Source organism: Coregonus lavaretus (assembly GCF_964263955.1).
Source record: "Coregonus lavaretus genome assembly, chromosome: 4".
NCBI classification, from domain to species: Eukaryota; Metazoa; Chordata; class Actinopteri; order Salmoniformes; family Salmonidae; genus Coregonus; species Coregonus lavaretus.
Genome location: NC_139991.1, coordinates 3,632,212 through 3,651,780, shown reverse-complemented (window position 1 = coordinate 3,651,780; position 19,569 = coordinate 3,632,212). Strand labels below are relative to the sequence as shown.

Here is a 19,569-nt window from a genome sequence, read left to right as displayed (position 1 = left end):
TCTCTTTCCCTTTCTCCCTCTGCCCTCCCTCCCCTACCCTCTCTCTCTCTCTCCCCCTCCCTCCTCCCATTCCTTCTCTCTGTCAGGTATACCCTGCTCCCCACTGGTGTCCTGCAGATCACAGGTCTGCGCCAGGAGGATGGTGGTGTGTTCTGCTGTGTGGCCCACAACAGTGCAGGAGTAAAGCACAGTGCCGGGGCTCGCCTCACCGTCTCAGGTCTCAATACTCATATATACATATATATATATACACACACACATTCCCTTGGTATCCACCCACCGCACAAATATGCATCATCTCACACAGCCTAACCGCCAAGATGCTCACGCTGGAGATAATGCACAACAGTGAAATCCAATTAAATGTTGCAATCCCCCCCCCCCCTTTTTTTTTGCAGGCTCCCAGTCTTCTGTTTACAAAGAGCCCATGATCCTCGTGGGTCCTGAAAACCTCACTCTCACCGTTCACCAGACGGCCATCTTGGAATGTGTTGCCACAGGATATCCCCGCCCCATCGTGTCATGGAGCAGGCTTGGTAAGACCAAAACCCTGCTTTCTCTTTTACATCAAATCAAAGCTGCAGCCTTCAGGGTGCTGCACAGGCGTTAAACCACCCTGCCTCTCAGGCCTTGAGGGCTATAGAACCCTTCTATCTTCCAAAAGGTTCCATGTTAGATTGCTTGTCTAGTTTGCAATCATCCGAAACCCGACTTGAAATACATCACTATTGCAGCTGATTTAAAAACCATGTCACCATAGTAGTATAGCTGAATTATATATACATTTATATAAAGCACACAGGCAAAATACAGAGATTGAAGAGGACATTCTGTTAAACTGAACATTTTGATACAATAAGATACAGCGGCTTTGCGTGTGAAATTGGTCATGGCTTGCTGCCTTCACAGCGTGCATGGAGCCCATTTTTTCCCAGATGGTTCCAAATTATTTGGAATGTTGAAAGCCTATGTACCAGACATTATCTTGCTGACCTTGATATAAATTAATGGAGGAAAAAAGCAGTGTTCAGTGACTGCTTCTAATGTGGTACAGCACAGTGATAAAGTAGGCTCCTGCTGTCCAGTGTGTATTTGTGTGTGTTTTTGTACGCACGCGCAGTTGCGTTGATGTTTATGTTTTTGTTGAAGTGTGCATGTATGTATGTGTGTCTGGGTTAGCTCGTCTCTGCATTGTGTACATACGTGTAGTATGTTCCTTTATGTAATGTCTAATAGAACATTCATCTTATGTACACATGAAGCAGGGGATTGCAGCCTTGATCAGTCTTTGGGGCCTAAATACAATTTTGTTTTTTGATGAATGCATTCTTTACTCTCCTGGTAGAGATGAACCTCTAAAGTGAGTAAGTGAAACACAGACAGGATTGAGCCCAGGCAGGATTCAGTCCCCCCCGCTTCACACGTTCCTCTTGGCCATCACTCAAAGTCTGCCACTACCAATTTTGCAATCTGATATTTGTTTTTCAAAGCTATTATCCAATCTGATTTGCTGTTCAAAATGTAAATTGCAGCCTCTCCCCAACCAGAGAGGAGCCTTAATCAGATTGTGGATATTGCCTCACACAATGTTGCTGTAATTAAATGCTGACACAATGGGATTTCAGCAGGGGCGTCATGCAACCATTATTTTAGAGGGGGCAAGTAGTACGTGAGGATGGAGGGGGGGGTGATTTTTCAAACACCTGAAAAAGCTTTTTCCTGCCAGAGAGCCATAATCATTATGCCTAATTTTTCTGCATAGGTTATCTAAGCATACCTCTTTAGCTTTTCAATTGTCATTTTAATGAATGATGCACATTGATTCTTTAAAGGTGCAATATGCAGAAATCGCTCCGCCATTTCCTGGTTGCAAAAATTAGTTCGCCCAATTTCAGTTTATGTGACAAAACAAGCAATGCATAGTATAAAGAATAATTGTACAATCTAAACCGCTGTGAAATATATTTTTGTATTTTCAGCTGTTTGAAGCTGCTGTACAAAATTGAAAGTAAAAGTCGCAAAAACGAAACTTAAGAAAGGGAAGCATAGAAATAGCGCACATAGAACAGATCTACCGCTTTTTACTTGCTTTCGATGAGAATGACAGACATATTACTCACATTTCTTTGTGAATTTGGTCAGGTTGCCCAAAAAGTTACATATTGCAGCTTTAAGAACTTTTATGCCTTAGGAGTTTAGTACAACTGCCACACCGGTATATAGTATCATAACCAAATAATTAAAGCTATTTTAGTATTTTCTCAAGTCTAGCAACCAGCTAAGTGCCAGCTAAGATAGTTAGACAAGCTACTCTAACTTGATTGATAGCCTGAAGTGGCTTGGTATCTAGTTATGAGGTTGGGAGATTGGGAACATATTTAGCTGGCTAGCTAAAGCCAACTTCATAAAATTGCTAGTTGGCTAGTATTACAGAGAAACAACAAAACATTTTTGTTTTATTTATTAATCAATAAGGAATCAATAGGCTACATAGCTTGATCAAATTCATTTACAAACATTCCTCCTGCGAGTCCTGTTCATCACCGGCAGTTAAAATCAAATCAAACACTGTGTGTGTCACTCGACACTCTCTCTCCTTCTCCGCTGACGTAGCATATCTTTGCTCTGTGGTGCACCTTGGAAGGAACCACTTACTAGAGAGAATAGGGGGGAGGGGGGGAATAGTCAGGGTGTCCCCTCCGCAAAATACTGCTGACAGATATTTTTCAATAAATAAGGATGATAAGAAGTGGGCTTAAAATTAAGTTGAGTAATTAATTTAACATCTGAAAAATGTAAAAACAGGAGAAATCTGAGGGGGCACGTCCCCTTGTTCCCCTTATGGGCATGACGCCTCTGGATTTCAGGAGAGAGAGAGAGAGAGAGAGAGAGAGAGAGAGAGAGAGAGAGAGAGAGAGAGAGAGAGAGGAGAGAGAGAGAGAGAGAGAGAGAGAGAGAGAGAGAGAGAGAGAGAGAGAGAGAGAGAGAGAGAAGAGAGAGAGAGAGAGAGAGAGAGAGAGAGAGAGAGAGAGAGAGAGAGAGAGAGAGAGAGAGAGAGAGAGAGAGAGAGAGAGAGAGAGAGAGAGAGAGAGAGAGAGAGAGAGAGAGAGAGAGAGAGAGAGAGAGAGAGAGAGAGAGAGAGAGAGAGAGAGAGAGAGAGAGAGAGAGAGAGAGAGTGAGTGAGTGAGTGAGTGAGTGAGTGAGTGAGTGAGTGAGTGAGTGAGTGAGTGAGTGAGTGAGTGAGTGAGTGAGTGAGTGAGTGAGTGAGTGAGTGAGTGTTGATTTTACACTTCACTCAGCAGCTAGCCCGACTTGGGTAAGGCTTATTGTAGAGGGCTGATAACGGCAATTATATGCTTCACAGTTGTTTAGCCACTCCTTGCTGAGTCCCTTTATGGAACTGGGCTGGTAGTGGGAGGGTCGGGCTGAGAGCCTGAGGCTTGTACTTAACAGTACCATGGAGCATGTTTAAGTTATACTCTACTAGCCATAGCTTCTACTACAGTCGATAAGAAACTCCACTGGCTGACTAAGCTGTTTCAATTGGGTTGTAAATATGTCTGAATAATAATAAAATCCTGTAGCCTACAGCCCACTGTTGGTGCTGTTTGTTGCAGCTACATGAACACAGAAGGGCTGAGGTTTGTATATTGTTGTTTGAAGGCATTCTGGTGAAATCTGGATGTACTGTGCACCTTTTTCCATTCTCTTGTTTCTCTTCAGCCCACAGTGCAGTCTTGTAGAGGTCCAGGTTTGTGGAGTGTTTCCAAATGGCCCTCCCTTTCCTTGTTGTGGTTCTGCTCAGATGCACATAGTGCTCACAGAGGAGACGTGTGTGTTGCCCTCCTATAAAAGGCCCGGACCTGACCATATGGCCCCAGTCTCTGGCTAGCTGTCTGCTAGCGATCTGTCTGAGGATGTGAGGAGAGGAGGATGGCCAGTCTGCTGTCTCTGCAGGCTTTTAGCATAGTGGCCATGTCCCCCGCACAGCCCTTTAACACTCTAAGCCGGGACACACAGGACGCAGATGTTACAAAGATAAAGAGGGACTAAAATATCTTCGGCTGTGCCATGTCTTTCTTGGTCCTTGGTCAGGTCATTGTAATAGGACGATATGGACAGGGTATTTGATGGAGGGACAGAGGGAGTGGCAGCCTAGCTTATCTGTGTAGCTCTGCCTGCTCAGAGGGCATTTCCCCAGTTTAAAGCATGGTGTGGCTGAGGCAGTAGAGGGCTTTGTCAAACCGGGAGATTGAACTGGTGTGTGTGTGTCACTAGCCTGTCAGAGAGCGGGGTGGGGAGGAGGGGGCGGGGGAGGTAAAACAGACCCCCTCACACACACATACAATCACACACACTAACACACAATGGAGTCATGGCAACATAGTTCTTCTGCGTCACTTGCTGTGTCGGAGTGGCCTTGGCCCTCGCCCAATACACTCGCCTCGTTTGCCACCTTTGTACTGAATATGGTGATTCCCATAAGATGTGCTCTGTCACACTTGTGAGAACTGATCTGATATTTACTGTGAAATGTGTTTCTCAGCGGTATGGGGAGAACTAAAATAGCATCTCCTCTTCTCCAGCGTTTACTCTTTTGTGTATGTTTAATCAATCATTAATCTCCCTTGGTATTTTTATAGCCTTTTTGTGTATATTTAAAGGGCATATTTTTTTATATTCTAAGCTAACTCAGCTAATTTGCTATCTCCCTCCTCTCCTCCTCTTCTCTCTCTCTCGCTTTCTCTCTCTCTCTCTATTCCTTCCCTCATTTCATCTCCTCTCCTATTCCCTCCCCTCCCCTCTTCTCCTCTCCTCTCCTCTCCTCCTCTCCTCTCCTCCTCCCCTCTCCTCTCCCCTGTCTCCTCAGATGGCCGTCCGATAGGTGTGGAGGGCATCCAGGTGCTGGGTACAGGGAACCTGATGATCACAGATGTCGGGGTCCAGCACTCTGGCGTCTACGTCTGCGCTGCCAACAAACCAGGGACCCGTGTACGCAGAACCGCTCAGGGACGTCTGGTGGTCCAAGGTGAGCCTTTACTTACACACCCACTCAGTATAGTGTGTGTGTTTGTGTGTGTGTGTGTGTGTGTGTGTGTGTCAGTGTCAGTGGAGGCTGGTGGGAGGAGCTATAGGAGGATGGGCTCATTGTAATGGCTGGAATTTAAAAATGGAACGGAGTCAAATGTGGTTTCCATATGTTTGATGTGTTTGATCCCTTTCCATTTATTCCATTCCAGCAATTACAATGAACCCGTCCTCCAATAGCTCCTCCCACCAGCCTCCACTGGTGTGTGTGTGTGTGATTTTGAATGGAAATCAATTTTAGGTCCACACAAGGTTAGTAAAACAAATGTGTGTGTGTCTCATTCGCTTTGTGATTTTCTTACTTATATTTGACCAATTGGAGGTGGTTAGGGGTGCAGGTAGGGCCTTCTGACACAGAGTAGGAAGCATTCAGCGTTTGCCTCACATGCTTATCGGCCAAAGGGCCTGCCCATGTGTCAATGTCTATGGTTTCTTTATCAATCAGTGAAAACTAGAAAGCGCCCTCAGCTAACGATCTGATGAGATATACTGTACAATACATGTGTTTTATGATGAATAAGTAACTAAAGGCTAAATCCTTGAAGAAGCATTGCTTCATATTCACATGGCAACAGTGTTCTCCTCCTGGACGTATTTCACAGTCGGGGTGCATATGACTGACTGACTGTCTGGCTATGAGAGGGTTGTTATGGTGATAAGGCCTCAGTGACTATATAGAGGAGCAGCATACGGCCGACTCCCTCCCGCCGTCCGGACAGCTGTTTTGATCAGAGTAAGGTAGGCTGTTGCTTAATAGAATTGATGTGATCTTCCTGGCCAGATGGTTGGCACAGCGGCCCTCTGCTCACTGCACTACCCTTCATTTACCTCAGAGCGGGAGAGTGAGGGGAGAGAGAGAGTAATGGAAAAAGAGAGAGTGGGGAGAGAGAGAGAAGGAATAAGAGAGAGTGAGAGAGATTAGGAGGAGAGGGAGAGAGGGAAGAAGAGAGATTGGGGAAGAGTAATAGAGAGTAGGGGGAGAGGGAGAGAGAGAAGGATAGAGAGAGAGGAGGGGATTGAAAGAGGGAGAGAGAAAGATAGAGAGGGAATGGGGGAAAGCGTGCTGATCAGACCCACACCACAATTGCACATCAATACTCTCCCTGACCCACCATCCCCCCGCCCCCCTCCAGCCCTTCCCTCCAGCCCCTCCTTACATACACACAGCCTCTAAAGAGAAAACAGAGAGAGATGGAGAGAGAGAGATGAAAAGGAACAGAGAGAGATGAGAGAGATGAGAGAGAGAGAGATGAAGAGGGAGATAGAGAGATAAAAGGGGAGATGGAGAGAGTGATGGACAGGAGGATAGAGCCAACCTAATCCTCATCATACCACAGTACCTAGAATGGTGTGAATTTCAGGTCCCAGCACCTTACTGACAGGGTGACATACAGTATGGAGATAGCTGAGATTAGAAAACCATCATAACACCTCTTCTCTTAAGATTAGAATTAGATAGATAGAGGATGCTAAATAACTAGAACTAGAAAGGGGAGGGTTTGTTTACGGGAAGATAGGATAGATAGAAAGATTAGCTGACAGGCAAATCAACCTGCTGATGTGAGAGTGGGAGGGAAAATAGTTGCTGATTGTGGGAAGGATCTCATTGTAAATTACGACTAGATGATCCCTAATTGCAGTCTAATTATTAGGAAAATAACTCAAGTTATCTTATCATGGTTGACAATATTGATGCGGCTATTAATAAGGCGATGAATAACGAGGGGAGATAATTACGCCAACAGAAATAGCAACAGCAATACCAACCAACAGCTCGGATCGGATCTGGGAGGAGCGTAATCACAAATTTGAGGCGAAACTAAACACTGTTTAATTAAGAGGTAATAGAGATTTGCATTACCTGTACCTCTGTGTCAATTAGAGCAAATGGAGCATGGCTCATAGCTCACAGGGAGGAGGGAAAGAATGACTCCTAGGGAGGGAGAGATTGAGGGATGGATCATTGGCTGGAGGCTGAAGGTCAGTAGTTGTGTAGTGTGCAATACTGAAAGGCTTTTTGGGGAAAGATACTGTATCTGCGCTGCATTGCCTTTTACTCAGTTTATGTGTTCTATAATAGGTAGTCTGCCGTTTGTGAACAGATTCCCTGTTCCCTCTCCTCCTCTTCCTCTTCCTCCTCCTCCTCTCTTTTTGGGTTCCTAGATCTGCTTCTTCTCAGCTCTAATGACGTTAGTCTGATCCTCAGCTAATCGTTTTGTTGCTAAACTCTGTCGCTAATTCCCCCCCACACACACACACACAATCTAGTTCTGATAAATGTGATTAGGCCCAGAATAATACACCTTCATTCCTCTCTTTCCCTTCTCTCTAGAAGGCTCTGGGAGCTTCCTTCTTTTTCAAAATACCTTGGTAGCTTATGTTTTCAAACCACTGGTGAAAAAACATAGTTGTTGTGCAGCATAGTATGGGGAATGGGAAAGCCCCTGTCAGCAAGTTACTGTATCTATGTAGCAAGGCACTTGATATTCAGTTTGTAAGTAGCTCAATATCTGTCTTTCCTTGTTTCCCCTGCATCTGCCACAGCCCCAGCAGAGTTTGTGCAGCCTCCCCAGTCCATCACCCGGCCTGTGGGCACCACTGCTATCTTCACCTGCCAGGCGCAGGGCGACCCTGTGCCCCAGCTCACCTGGCTGAAGAACGGGCAGATCCTGGAGCCTGGAGGGCACGTCAAACTTAGGAACAACAACACGTGAGTTAACGTACAGCCATAGAGATACATATAGTAAATGTGTTCTATTGACTTGTGTGCTGACAGTAACAGGGACTGTACTCATTCTGTATTGTAATAACACTATATCCATTCATTCATGCATCCATCTATCCACTGTAACAAAGCTACATCCCATATGTGCATGGCTGGCAGTGTCATTGGCGTAATCAAACGCTCCATTATTTCTCTCTTGATTGATCTGATCTACTGCGTTAATGAAACAGCTGGCAAAGATGTCTGCCAAGAGATACACTGACTTGTTTAAATGGAGCTGTAACATTACATTACGAGGGTAACTATCGACTCACTGCTGGACCGGCTCCCAAGGCTGTCTGGTGGAATTTCCAGGAACAGAACAGAAGGCACGGCCAGGTTATTGTGTCATTTAACATTCTCCATATGAGAGATGATGAGGCCAGGTTATTGTGTTTAGTATTGTGGTGGCCGGGCGGGTTGAGGCAGGCAGGGAGAGACGGGAGGGTTGTAATGGGGCTGGGACTGGCCTGGCTCCAGGTCTAGGAGGGTGGCTCTGTGTAATGATAATGATTAAGGTCTGCTACTGTATTTGCAGCTTTGCTGTTTTATTGTCCTGAGTGGTTGTCACCACCAGTGTTTCCCCAGAACCGTTAAACACGGAGCCAGACAGCCTGGTGGCCAATGTCAGAATGCTTCTCATTCAGGTCAAAGAGTACATTTACATTTAAGTCATTTAGCAGACGCTCTTATCCAGAGCGACTTACAAACATGTAAACATGTAGACTCCAAACATAGCCTAGGGTATGTGGTAGAGCTAGGAGTTATAGCTCAGTAATACCTCTGGATGCTTGGATGGTTCTCCTGAATTTGGTGCGCTTACTTTTCAAGGTATTCTATCAATGTCCTGCATGTGTTTTGATGTTTTCCTGTTGAAGATTTCACAGTGGCTATTCCCTATATAGTGCACTACTTTTGACCAGAGCCCATAACACAAAGAATATACAGTATTTCATTATATATTAGGCATACCTATATTTGTTCACGCAGACAGGGGAGATCGTATTATGCATACATTTTAACTGTCAGCCTTTGAAAGATTTATAGGTTTGATTTATTTCTGGCTGTGGGAAATGAAAGAAATTCTGTTTTATATACAGGTTTATTATACATGATAAGTTCAGTGCTGTACACCAGTCGTGTTTTGCATGAGTGAGAATCCATCTGTTTGTGTTAATATTTATAAATGCGAAGGATGGTGAAGTGATTACATTACATATGCACAAGAAAATCAATAAAGCGGGACAGTGAAGTACATGTAAATGATGCAGGTGTTCTAGACCTAGTGGTACATGGGGGAGAGAGAGGCCTAGGCACTACCATCACTCAGACACACTGCTCTCCTCTACCAGTCACAGTCACAGAGAAAGAGAGAGGGCCAGGCAGAGGTGAAGAGGAGAGAGGGGCAGAGAGAGAGAGAGAGAGAAAGAGAGAGAGAGAAAGACAGACAGAGAGAGAGAGCACATTAGGCGCTGGAGTTGGATGGCTAAAGCAGACTGTGTTGTAGGGAAAGAGAGTGATGGAGAGCGAGAGAGGGAGAAAGAGAAAGAGAGATGAAGAGGGGTTAGAGGGCAGCCTAGTGATAGACCGCCACCAGACACTGCTCTGCATCTGTCTCATGCATCACACCCACTACACTGGGACTGGTTAAGTATGGAGGCCAGAGTTCCTTCACTACCATTAGCTAATTGGCTCATAAACTGAGTTAGCCGAACAAGAAATGTAGCCAGCCCAGTCATTTATGGAACATAACTTTACGTGGCATCCTAACTTACTTAGTAGGACTACAGTATGTGCGGAGTTTTACTGTTGTGAGGTAAGTGTTTGGGTGCGAGGCTGGTAGCTTACCTCATTGCTATTCTGATACATTCCTACAGCACATCTTAAGTCTCTATCTGGTGCACTACAATTTTAGTTCTACAGAACAGTCTTTGTCGGATTGCTCAAAGAACTCACACTCTTGGTTGGGCGAGCAAAGCAAGCCTAGTTCAAGTCCAAGTAGCTCTTATTTTCTGTTGTCATCACAGCAGATCATGCTGTTTTCCTTTCCTATGGAGGAATTATTGAAAGGATATAAAATCACATTCAACAGGCCCCAGTCTTCCCTACAGGTGCAAGGCAGAGGTAATGATATGCCCCTACAGCTCACTGTTTCTGCTGTGATATAGATAGCCTGTATCTGATATTGGAGGCCTGCCTTTGTGCAAGATTACTTAGCAGTGTGAGATGTTAATTAGAATATTCCACCATCCCTAGCGGGGTGTGTGTGTGTGTGTGTGTGTGTGTGTGTGTGTGTGTGTGTGTGTGTTTGTGTGTGTGTGTAACGGTAGGCAGGCTATCAGCACGCCACCCACTACTTTGCAATGTGAGCTGGAAGCAGTATGCATTTTGAAAACATATACTTAATTGTTTGAAACCTCATTTTTCATATTATGAGCCATGTCTTACCTTGCTTCAAAGTAGCTTAGGCAAAATCTAACCATAGAAACGTGGAGGCAATTATTTTATAAAGGCTTCCTCATATACCATTGAAATCGGCATTTCTCTGCTGTTCTATTGGTTTTCATATCAACTTTCTTTAGTTGTCCAGAAGCCAAAGACACAATCCTAGTCATATTAGCAACCCATCCTAGTTTTTGCCTCTTTAGATTCCCCTTCTTTCTAAGTTTCTAACAGAGATTTTCATCTTTGTCACATATGGAACAGCTCTCATCAGGCGCGCTGTTTAGAATGGTGTTTTCCCACAAATTCCATTATGGCAAGTGTTTTATTGGCTGCTTCATTACAGGAGTTGCATGTTCTGTTCAGATTAATTACCAACATCTAAATGTGATTTCTGTCATCCTGAGCACCGTGGATGGACGCCAAAGGGTTACGCACCCAATGCATATGGGTCCGGTAAATTTCTCAAATAGCCAGTAAATTAAAATCTTCCCGGTCACGTTGTCCGGTGCCACATTTTCCTAACGGAAACCCTGGTGCGTGCGTATGTTTTCCTGCAAATGAAAGGGACAACACTAGAGATATGCACATACTCCACATTGTTCCCTACAGCACTCTCCCATGCTGTTGACCTGCAAGAGAGAATAGGATAAGAAAGCAAGGTGATCGATTGCGTATTTTGCACACACGCACACACATTCACATGCATACATACACACACATAATCAAACATGCAAATTCTCCTGTGCATTGCCCTTTAGACTGTCTCCCTGCAGCACACACTGTATCCAATTATACACTGTACCCAATTACACACTGTGTGTGACAGTCTGACATGTGTGAACTCTGTGTGAGCTAAAATGGTGTCACATTAAGTTCAGATTGGCAGCTAATGCAAAAATAACAGTAGGATTATATTGTTTTGACCAGGGACTTCAGGTGGTCCAAGGTGAACCTACTTACTTTGTGTGTGTGTGTGTGTGTGTGTGTGTGTGTGCTCGTACATGTGCGTCTGTACGTGCTCATGTGTGTGTGTGCGTATATGTGCTGGATGTTGGTTGGTTGACTTGGAGGGGCAGGGACTTGATGTTCTTCTAATTTTTTTATGTATTTTTTCTTTCACCTTTATTTAACCAGGTAAGCCAGTTGAGAACAAGTTCTCATTTACAACTGCGACCTGGCCAAGATAAAGCAAAGCAGTGCGATAAAAACAACAACACAGAGTTACATATGGGGTAAACAAAACATAAAGTCAAAAATACAACAGAAAATATATATACAGTGTGTGCGAATGTAGTAAGTTATGGAGGTAAGGCAATAAATAGGCCATAGTGCAAAATAGTTACAATTTCGTATTAACACTGGAATGATAGATGTGCAAAAGATGATGTGCAAATAGAGATACTGAGGTGCAAATTAGCAAAATAAATAACAATATGGGGATGAGGTAGTTGGGTGGGCTAATTTCAGAAAGGCTGTGTACAGGTGCAGTGATCGGTAAGGTGCTCTGACAACTGATGCTTAAAGTTAGTGAGGGAGATCAGAGTCTCCAGCTTCAGAGATTTTGCAGTTCGTTCCAGTCATTGGCAGCAGAGAACTGGAAGGAATGGCGGCCAAAGGAGGTGTTGGCTTTGGGGATTACCAGTGAGATATACCTGCTGGAGCACAGACTACGGGTAGGTGTTGCTATGGTGACCAGTGAGCTAAGATAAGACAGGGATTTGCCTAGTAGTGATTTATAGATGACCTGGAGCCAGTGGGTTTGGCGACGAATATGTAGTGAGGGCCAGCCAACAAGAACGTACAGGTCACAATGGTGGGTAGTATATGGGGCTTTGGTGACAAAACGGATGGCACTGTGATAGACTACATCCAATTTGCTGAGTAGAGTGTTGGAGGCTATTTTGTAAATGACATCGCCGAAGTCAAGGATCGGTAGGATAGTCAGTTTTACGAGGGCATGTTTGGCAGCATGAGTGAAGGAGGCTTTGTTGCAAAATAGGAAGCCGATTCTAGATCTAACTTTTGATTGGAGATGCTTAATGTGAGTCTGGAAGGAGAGTTTACAGTCTAACCAGACACCTAGGTATTTGTAGTTGTCCACATACTCTAGGTCAGACCCGCCGAGAGTAGTGATTCTAGTCGGGTGGGCGGGTGCAAGCAGCGTTCGGTTGAAGAGCATGCATTTAGTTTTACTAGTGTTTAAGAGCAGTTGGAGGCTACGGAAGGAGCGTTATATGGCGTTGAAGCTCGTTTGGAGGTTTGTTAACACAGTGTCCAATGAAGGGCCAGATGTATACAAAATGGTGTCGTCCGCATAGAGGTGGATACGAGCATCACCAGCAGCAAGAGCGACATCATTGATATACACAGAGAATAGAGTCGGCCCAAGAATTGAACCCTGTGGCACCCCCATAGAGACGGCCAGAGGTCCAGACAACAGGCCCTCCGATTTGACACATTGAACTCTATCTGAGAAGTAGTAGGTGAACCAGGCGAGGCAGTCATTAGAGAAAACAAGGCTATTTAGTCTGCCAATAAGAATGCAGTGGTTGACAGTGTCGAAAGCCTTGGCCAGGTCGATGAAGACGGCTGCCAATACTGTCTTTTATCGATCGCGTTTATAATATTGTTTAGGACCTTGAGCGTGGCTGAGGTGCACCCATGACCAGCTCGGAAACCGTATTGCATAGCGGAGAAGGTATGGTGGGATTCTGTAGCTCAGCTGGTAGAGCACGGCGCTTGTAACGCCAAGGTAGTGGGTTCGATCCCCGGGACCACCCATACACAAAAAAAATGTATGCACGCATGACTGTAAGTCGCTTTGGATAAAAGCGTCTGCTAAATGGCATATTATTATTATTATTATTATTATTCGAAATGGTCGGTGATCTGTTTGTTAACTTGGCTTTCAAATACTTTCGAAAGGCAGGGCAGGATGGATATAGGTCTATAACAGTTTGGATCTAGAGTGTCACCCCCTTTGAAGAGGGGTATGACCGCGGCAGCTTTCCAATCTCTGGGGATCTCAGACTTTACGAAAGAGAGGTTGAACAGGCTAGTAATAGGGGTTGAACATCAGCCCTATAACTTGCCCATGCACCCCCCCCCCTCCTCCTTTCTTCCCTTTTCCCCTCCCTCCCTCTCTCTAGTTTAGAGTGGTGAGAACTGGAATGGCCACCCCTTGCCTTTCACGGGCCTCCGTTCAGTGACAACTTTGCAAACACACGGCCCCAGTGGCTGAACAACAGAACCCTCCCCATCGCCCTCGCCCCCAGCCCACTGAACCCAGTGAGCCCACACAGCACCCCAGCCCCAGCCCAGTGAGCCCACCATAGCCCCAGCCTCAGCCCAGTGAGCCCACCCTAGCCCCAGCCCAAGCCCAGTGAGCCCATCCAGTCCTATGCCCCAGCCCAGTGAGCCCACACAGCTCCAGCCCCCTCACCCAGCCTGGGGGTGATCCATCAGTCGGTGAAGTGGCCTTGAACTGATGAGTAAATGATGCTGTCAACCTGCCGGTCTGTCATGACAGCAAGGCCAGGCAGATGGCCCAAACACAGATATTTTCTTCTCCACTCACACACACATGTTAAGTTTGCTGAAAATAAATGCAGTTGACAGTGAGAGGACGTTTCTTTTTTTGCTGAGTTTACATATGAAGTGGGTAAAACAGTATGTAAACATTATATTCTGAAAACACTTACCTATTTATTTCCTATTTATTAAATTCATACTTTTAATAAAAACTTCTAGCGAATACAACCTCCGACTTTTCCCTCATTGCTCGTACTACGTAAGTCGAGATTCAATTGGGTCCGTGCTATCCGAGATCGTTGGGATGTATATTTCTCAAATGTCCGGTAAATTAAAATGTTGCCGGTCAAATGTCCGGCGCCACCTTTTCCTAACGGAAACCCTGGTGTGTGTGTGTGTGTAAACTGGGAGAGAGAACCGTGTTGGGGGACTACAGGGCCAGGGACCTGCTGCTGGACTGTCTGAAATATGCAGTGCCTTGTGAAATTTCCCAGAATCCCCTTCCTGCTCTGATCTTTTCGGGCCAGGCTGACGTTCAGTAGCTCCTCCCTTGGGGCCTCTTTGGTGTGTGTCTGTGGCGTCTGGTCAGGTTGCCTGGCTGAAAACACTCCATCCATCCTTCACTTGAAAGGCTGTCAGAAATGTGACGACTGAGGGCGCTTGACTGCTGCCACCTGAGAGGTCAAAGGTGAGATTGGCCTGGAGAAGGAGAAGGAAGGTGTGCCTCAGGAGGGTTTTGACTAGAAAGGATACAGCTTTTGTCAGATTTGACTTTTCGTAGCAGGTTAGGACAACTTACGCAGCAGGTTAGGAAAATGTATTTAGCAGGTTAGGAGAATTAGGTTAAGGTGGGGAAAAGGGTTAGGGTTAGATGCAAAATATGATAAAAGTCACCTTGTCTGAGAGAGATTTAGGTTTTTCATGTTTATCAAAACGTCACGCCAGAGTAAGCCTACACGAAACACAGCCCTTATTTTAAGTGTTTCTAAAATCCCCTATGGGAAAAGCAATTGGAACCATTTCCTTGTTTGACCACTAGGTTTTATGGGTATTATGACACCTCCACAGTGGGACTCTATTGTGAGGGTTCAGGATACACTACCTGTCAAAAGTTTGGACACACCTACTCATTTAAGCGTTTTTCTTTATTTTTACTATTTTTTACATTGTAGAATAATAGTGAAGACATCAAAACTATTAAATAACACATATGAATCATGTAGTAACCAAAAAGTGTTAACCTTTTTTTTTCAATTTTCGCCTAAAATGACATACCCAAATCTAACTGCTTGTAGCTTAGGACCTGAAGCAAGGATATGCATATTGATACCATTTGAAACACATATTGATACCATTTGAAACACTTTGAAGTTTGTGGAAATGTGAAATTAATGTAGGAGAATATAACACTTTAGAACTGGCAAAAGATAATACAAACAAAAAAACATGCGTTTTCAATTTTTTGTTTTTTCATCATCTTTGAAATGCAAGAGAAAGGCCACAATATAATATTGCAGTTTAGGCGCAATTTAGATTTTGGCCACTAGATGGCAGCAGTGTGTGTGCAAAGTTTCAGATTGATCCAGTGAAGCATTGCAATACTGGACTATTTTGTATCAAGTCTGCGCAAATGTGCCGAATTGGTCAATTGATACATTATCAAGTACATAACTATAGAGAACATATAAAAATGATATGGTAATACAAAATGTAAGTTTACACACTTCCAGGAATGTCATACATGATGGATCATTAGCTTATACACTAACTTTCACACATCTAGATGGGTGGGTGTGGAGCCAGAGACAGCAAGGGTTCAAACTGTAGAACCCAGTTCCTACATTTGAATATAAAAATTGATTTTATCAAACAAAACTATGCTACATTTTATCTCTGGGACCCTCAGGATGACAAATCAGAGCAAGATTACTGAATGTAAGTACATTATTTACCTTCAGAGGTGAATGTATCAAACCAGTTGCCGTGATACGTTTTTTGTTGTTGTGCACTCTCCTCAAACAATAGCATGGTATTTGTTCACTGTAATAGCTACTGCAAATTGGACAGTGCAGTTAGATTAACAAGAATTAAGCTTTCTGCCCATATAAGACATGTCTATGTCCTGGAAAGTTTGCTGTTACTTACAACAGTCATGCTAATCACATTAGCGCACATTAGCTCAACCGTCCCGTATACGGGACACCGATCCCGTAGAGGTTAAACAAATCAAAATATATTTTATATTTGAGATTCTTCAAATAGCCACCCTTTGCCTTGATGACAGCTTTGCACACTCTTGGCATTCTCTCAACCAGCTTCATGAGGTAGTCACCTGGAATGCATTTCAATTAACAGGCGTGCCTTCTTAAAAGTTAATCTTAATGCATTTGAGCCAATCAGTTGTGTTGTGACAAGGTAGGGGGGTATACAGAAGATAGTAAAAATAAAGAAAAACCCATGAATGAGTAGGTGTGTCCAAACTTGACTGGTACTGTAGGCATTTACGTTTAAGTAATTTTCACCTAGTCGGCTCGGGGAATCAAACCAGCGACCCTAAAGGTACACTATGATCCTCTCCTTATGCTCATGTTGTGTCCTTGAATTCCTTCAGTCTTTCTATGACAACGACTTTGTTCACTGAATCTGAAAAACCTGTAGAACATCCACAGTTTTCTCATTCAGAGACCACACACCTACAGCATGAACAAACTGGCCCCTGACTCCTGGACTAGAATTTCCTGTTTCTCCCACGTTGAGATGAACGGCCAGAGAGGTGCCCTGGAAAGGTAGTGAAGACTGATGTGGCCCATCTGTCTGTGTGGACACCTCCAGCCCGTTTAAACAGCTGCAGACATATCTAAGTCATCTGGAGTCAGACACACAATGATACGGAGAGAGGAGCTAGATTTAACCCTCCCGTTGTCCTAGGGTCAAAATGACCCGCCACTGTTTTGAACCAAATTTATTTAATTTTTATATTTTTGGGATCATTTGTGAGAAGGAGGCAGTGAGACTTTAAAGAAAGTATTACTGCCTCCTTCTCACAAATGATCAAAAAAATATAAAAAATTTATAAAGTTGGTTCAACACAGTGGCGGGTCATTTTGACCCTAGGACAACGGGAGGGTTAAGTTAGTGTTTGATCCCTGTTTGTAGAATAGTAGACCTAATCAGCAGGCAGGACGTGAGAAATGGATAGAATATAAGGCGTAAAAAAAATGATTTCTTCCTCCATTTATTTGCAAGCAGTGATTGATCTTACACTCCCACCTTGAAGCTTTTAAAAAATGCACTTCTCACACGAGCTGTCAGTGTCTATCCCAAACAAAAGCAATATGCTGGAGGGGTTCATTTCCATATTATGCTCCTCTGTGTTAAATCTTTTATTTTCTCATCCCCTCAGGATTAAGGGGAGAAGAGCAGATGATTATGTATTCAGCTCTAATAATACCCCCCTATACCCTCCACCCCCCACACACCATCACCCCATCCTACACACACACACACACACACACCATCACGCCATCCTCCAGCAACGGCAGATAGAGGGAGGAAGGAGGGATTGTAAGGGAGGCAGAGGGGAAGAAGGGTGGAGCGAGAAAAATTGAAAACAGGGCAGTTAGGTGTGCACCCCCACCTCCATCCCATCCTCCAGCAACGAGGGAGGGAGGGAGGGAGGGAGGGAGGGAGGGAGGGAGGGAGGGAGGGAGGGAGGGAGGGAGGGAGGGAGGGAGGGAGGGAGGGAGGGAGGGAGGGAGGGAGGGAGGGAGGGAGGGAGGGAAAGAGGGAAAAGTGGGGGTGGATTAGCAGTTTCATTCTGGATAGATACAGTAAGGCACCATTCACATCTACACCCACACACACACACACACACACACACACACACAGACACTGCTACTGTACACAGACAGTGTTTGTGTTTGTTTTGTTTGATGTGTTTATTACCTGTCTTATTACTATACCACACCCAGGAGGCTCATTCTGTAGTGACAGTGTATCTGCTTAGGATTGAGACAGACAAAGAGAAGGGAACAGGCTAATAGAAATGCCCTCCTACTGGTGTACTGTAAATAATACTTTTATTCAGATGCTACACAGAAGGATTTCATACAGTATTCTATTGTTTGCTTGACTGCCTGCTGTGAGAGTTTTAAACAAAGCCCTTGTCAGGTTCTGCCGGCTTTGTTTTCCTCAGAAAATGCCACCACACGCACAATACAGTCATCTTCTAAATCAATAATCATCTCTGAGAGCTTACTGTTTGCTTTCTCTGCACTACCCAATAATATCCTAATCCATCTTGCTGCAAACCAGAGACTCACGTCTTTCCAATGTTTCCTTTCCCTCTTCCTCCTCTTCATCCTTTCCTCCCTCCTCCTTTATCCCTCCTTTTCCCTCCTCCTCGTCCTCCTCTTCCTCCCTCTCTCCTCTTCTTCCTCCAGCACGCTGACCATCTATGGCATCAGTCAGGAGGACGAAGCCATCTACCAGTGCATCGCTGAGAACAGTGCCGGCTCCACCCAGGCCAGTGCCCGTCTCACCGTGCTGTGGGCAGACGGCCTGCCAGGGATGCCCAGTCTGGTGCGGGCCGAGGCCCTCTCACCCACCGCCATCCAGGTGTCCTGGAAGGAGCCTGCCCAGAACACTCAGGAGATCATCGGCTACGTGCTCCACATTCGCAGGACCACAGGTTAGTGGCTAACACCATCTCTAACACACCAATAGAACACACAATACTGCTCTGGCTCAGATGAACTGGTTCACTATGGGGAGACCGGATGTTATCCAGTCATTGTAGTACATACTGTACCATCTAGCTATCGCCTGAAAGAAAGGTATTTTGCTTATATACAAATCAAATCAAATGTTATTGGTCACATACACATATTTAGCAGATGTTATTGCGGGTGTAGCGAAATGCTTGTGTTCCTAGCTCCAACAGTGCAGTAGTATCTAACAATTCACAACATTACACACAAATCTAAAAGTAAAAGAATGGAATTAAGAAATATATAAATATTAGGACGAGCGATGTCTGAGTGGCATTGACTAAAATACAGTAGAATACAGTATATACATATGAAACGAGTAAAACAGTATGTAAACATTATTAAAGTGACTAGTGTTCCATTTAAAGTGACCAGTGATTCCATGTCCATGCATTAGCTCTCTATGTGACGTATGTTATTTTACTGAGGTTAATGGGATGGCTGAGATGATACAGAACAGTAGTGAGTGTAGTATGTACAGTAGGTAGAGTGTTCTGTGTGTTATGGAGGGGAGGCTTGGGAGGCTGGCTCCCCCAGGGCTGACTACAGCTTATCTTCCAGCATCACCCCTCTAGCTCCTCTTCCCCTGGGCCCTCACTGAGCTGGGAGCAGGAAGAGGAGGGGAGAGAGGAGGGCAGAGGAAGAGGAGGTGAGAGAGGAGGGGAGAGGAAGAGGAGGTGAGAGAGTAGGGGAGAGGATGAGAGAGTAGGGGAGAGGATGAGAGAGTAGGGGAGAGGAAGAGAGAGTAGGGGAGAGGATGAGAGAGCAGGAGAAAGCAGAAGGGAAGGAGGAAGCTAAAAAGTGAAGGAGAGAACAGGGGAGAGGATGAAAGAGCAGGAGAGAACAGAGTAAGAGGTAGAGAATGAGAAAACAGGCGACAGCAGGAGAGAGGAGGAAGGAGAGAGCAGGGAGAATGTACGGTAACAGGACACCTGTTTCTCCAGCCACACCAGGATGGATGGTCGCACTGCC

General features: G+C 44.8%; 1 protein-coding gene across 1 annotated transcript in view; it reads left to right on the top strand.

Moving 5' to 3' along the window:
• The window catches only part of LOC311128547 (immunoglobulin superfamily DCC subclass member 3-like), a gene marked incomplete at both ends in the record, with an annotated part of 82,357 nt that overhangs the window by 58,353 nt on the left and 4,435 nt on the right, over window positions 1-19,569 (top strand). The window contains 5 exons of the mRNA XM_084160735.1: window positions 87-217; window positions 399-536; window positions 4,871-5,029; window positions 7,633-7,798; window positions 18,271-18,518. Coding sequence (XP_084016861.1) covers window positions 87-217; window positions 399-536; window positions 4,871-5,029; window positions 7,633-7,798; window positions 18,271-18,518 — 842 coding nt within the window. The remainder of the gene's footprint in view (window positions 1-86; window positions 218-398; window positions 537-4,870; window positions 5,030-7,632; window positions 7,799-18,270; window positions 18,519-19,569) is intronic.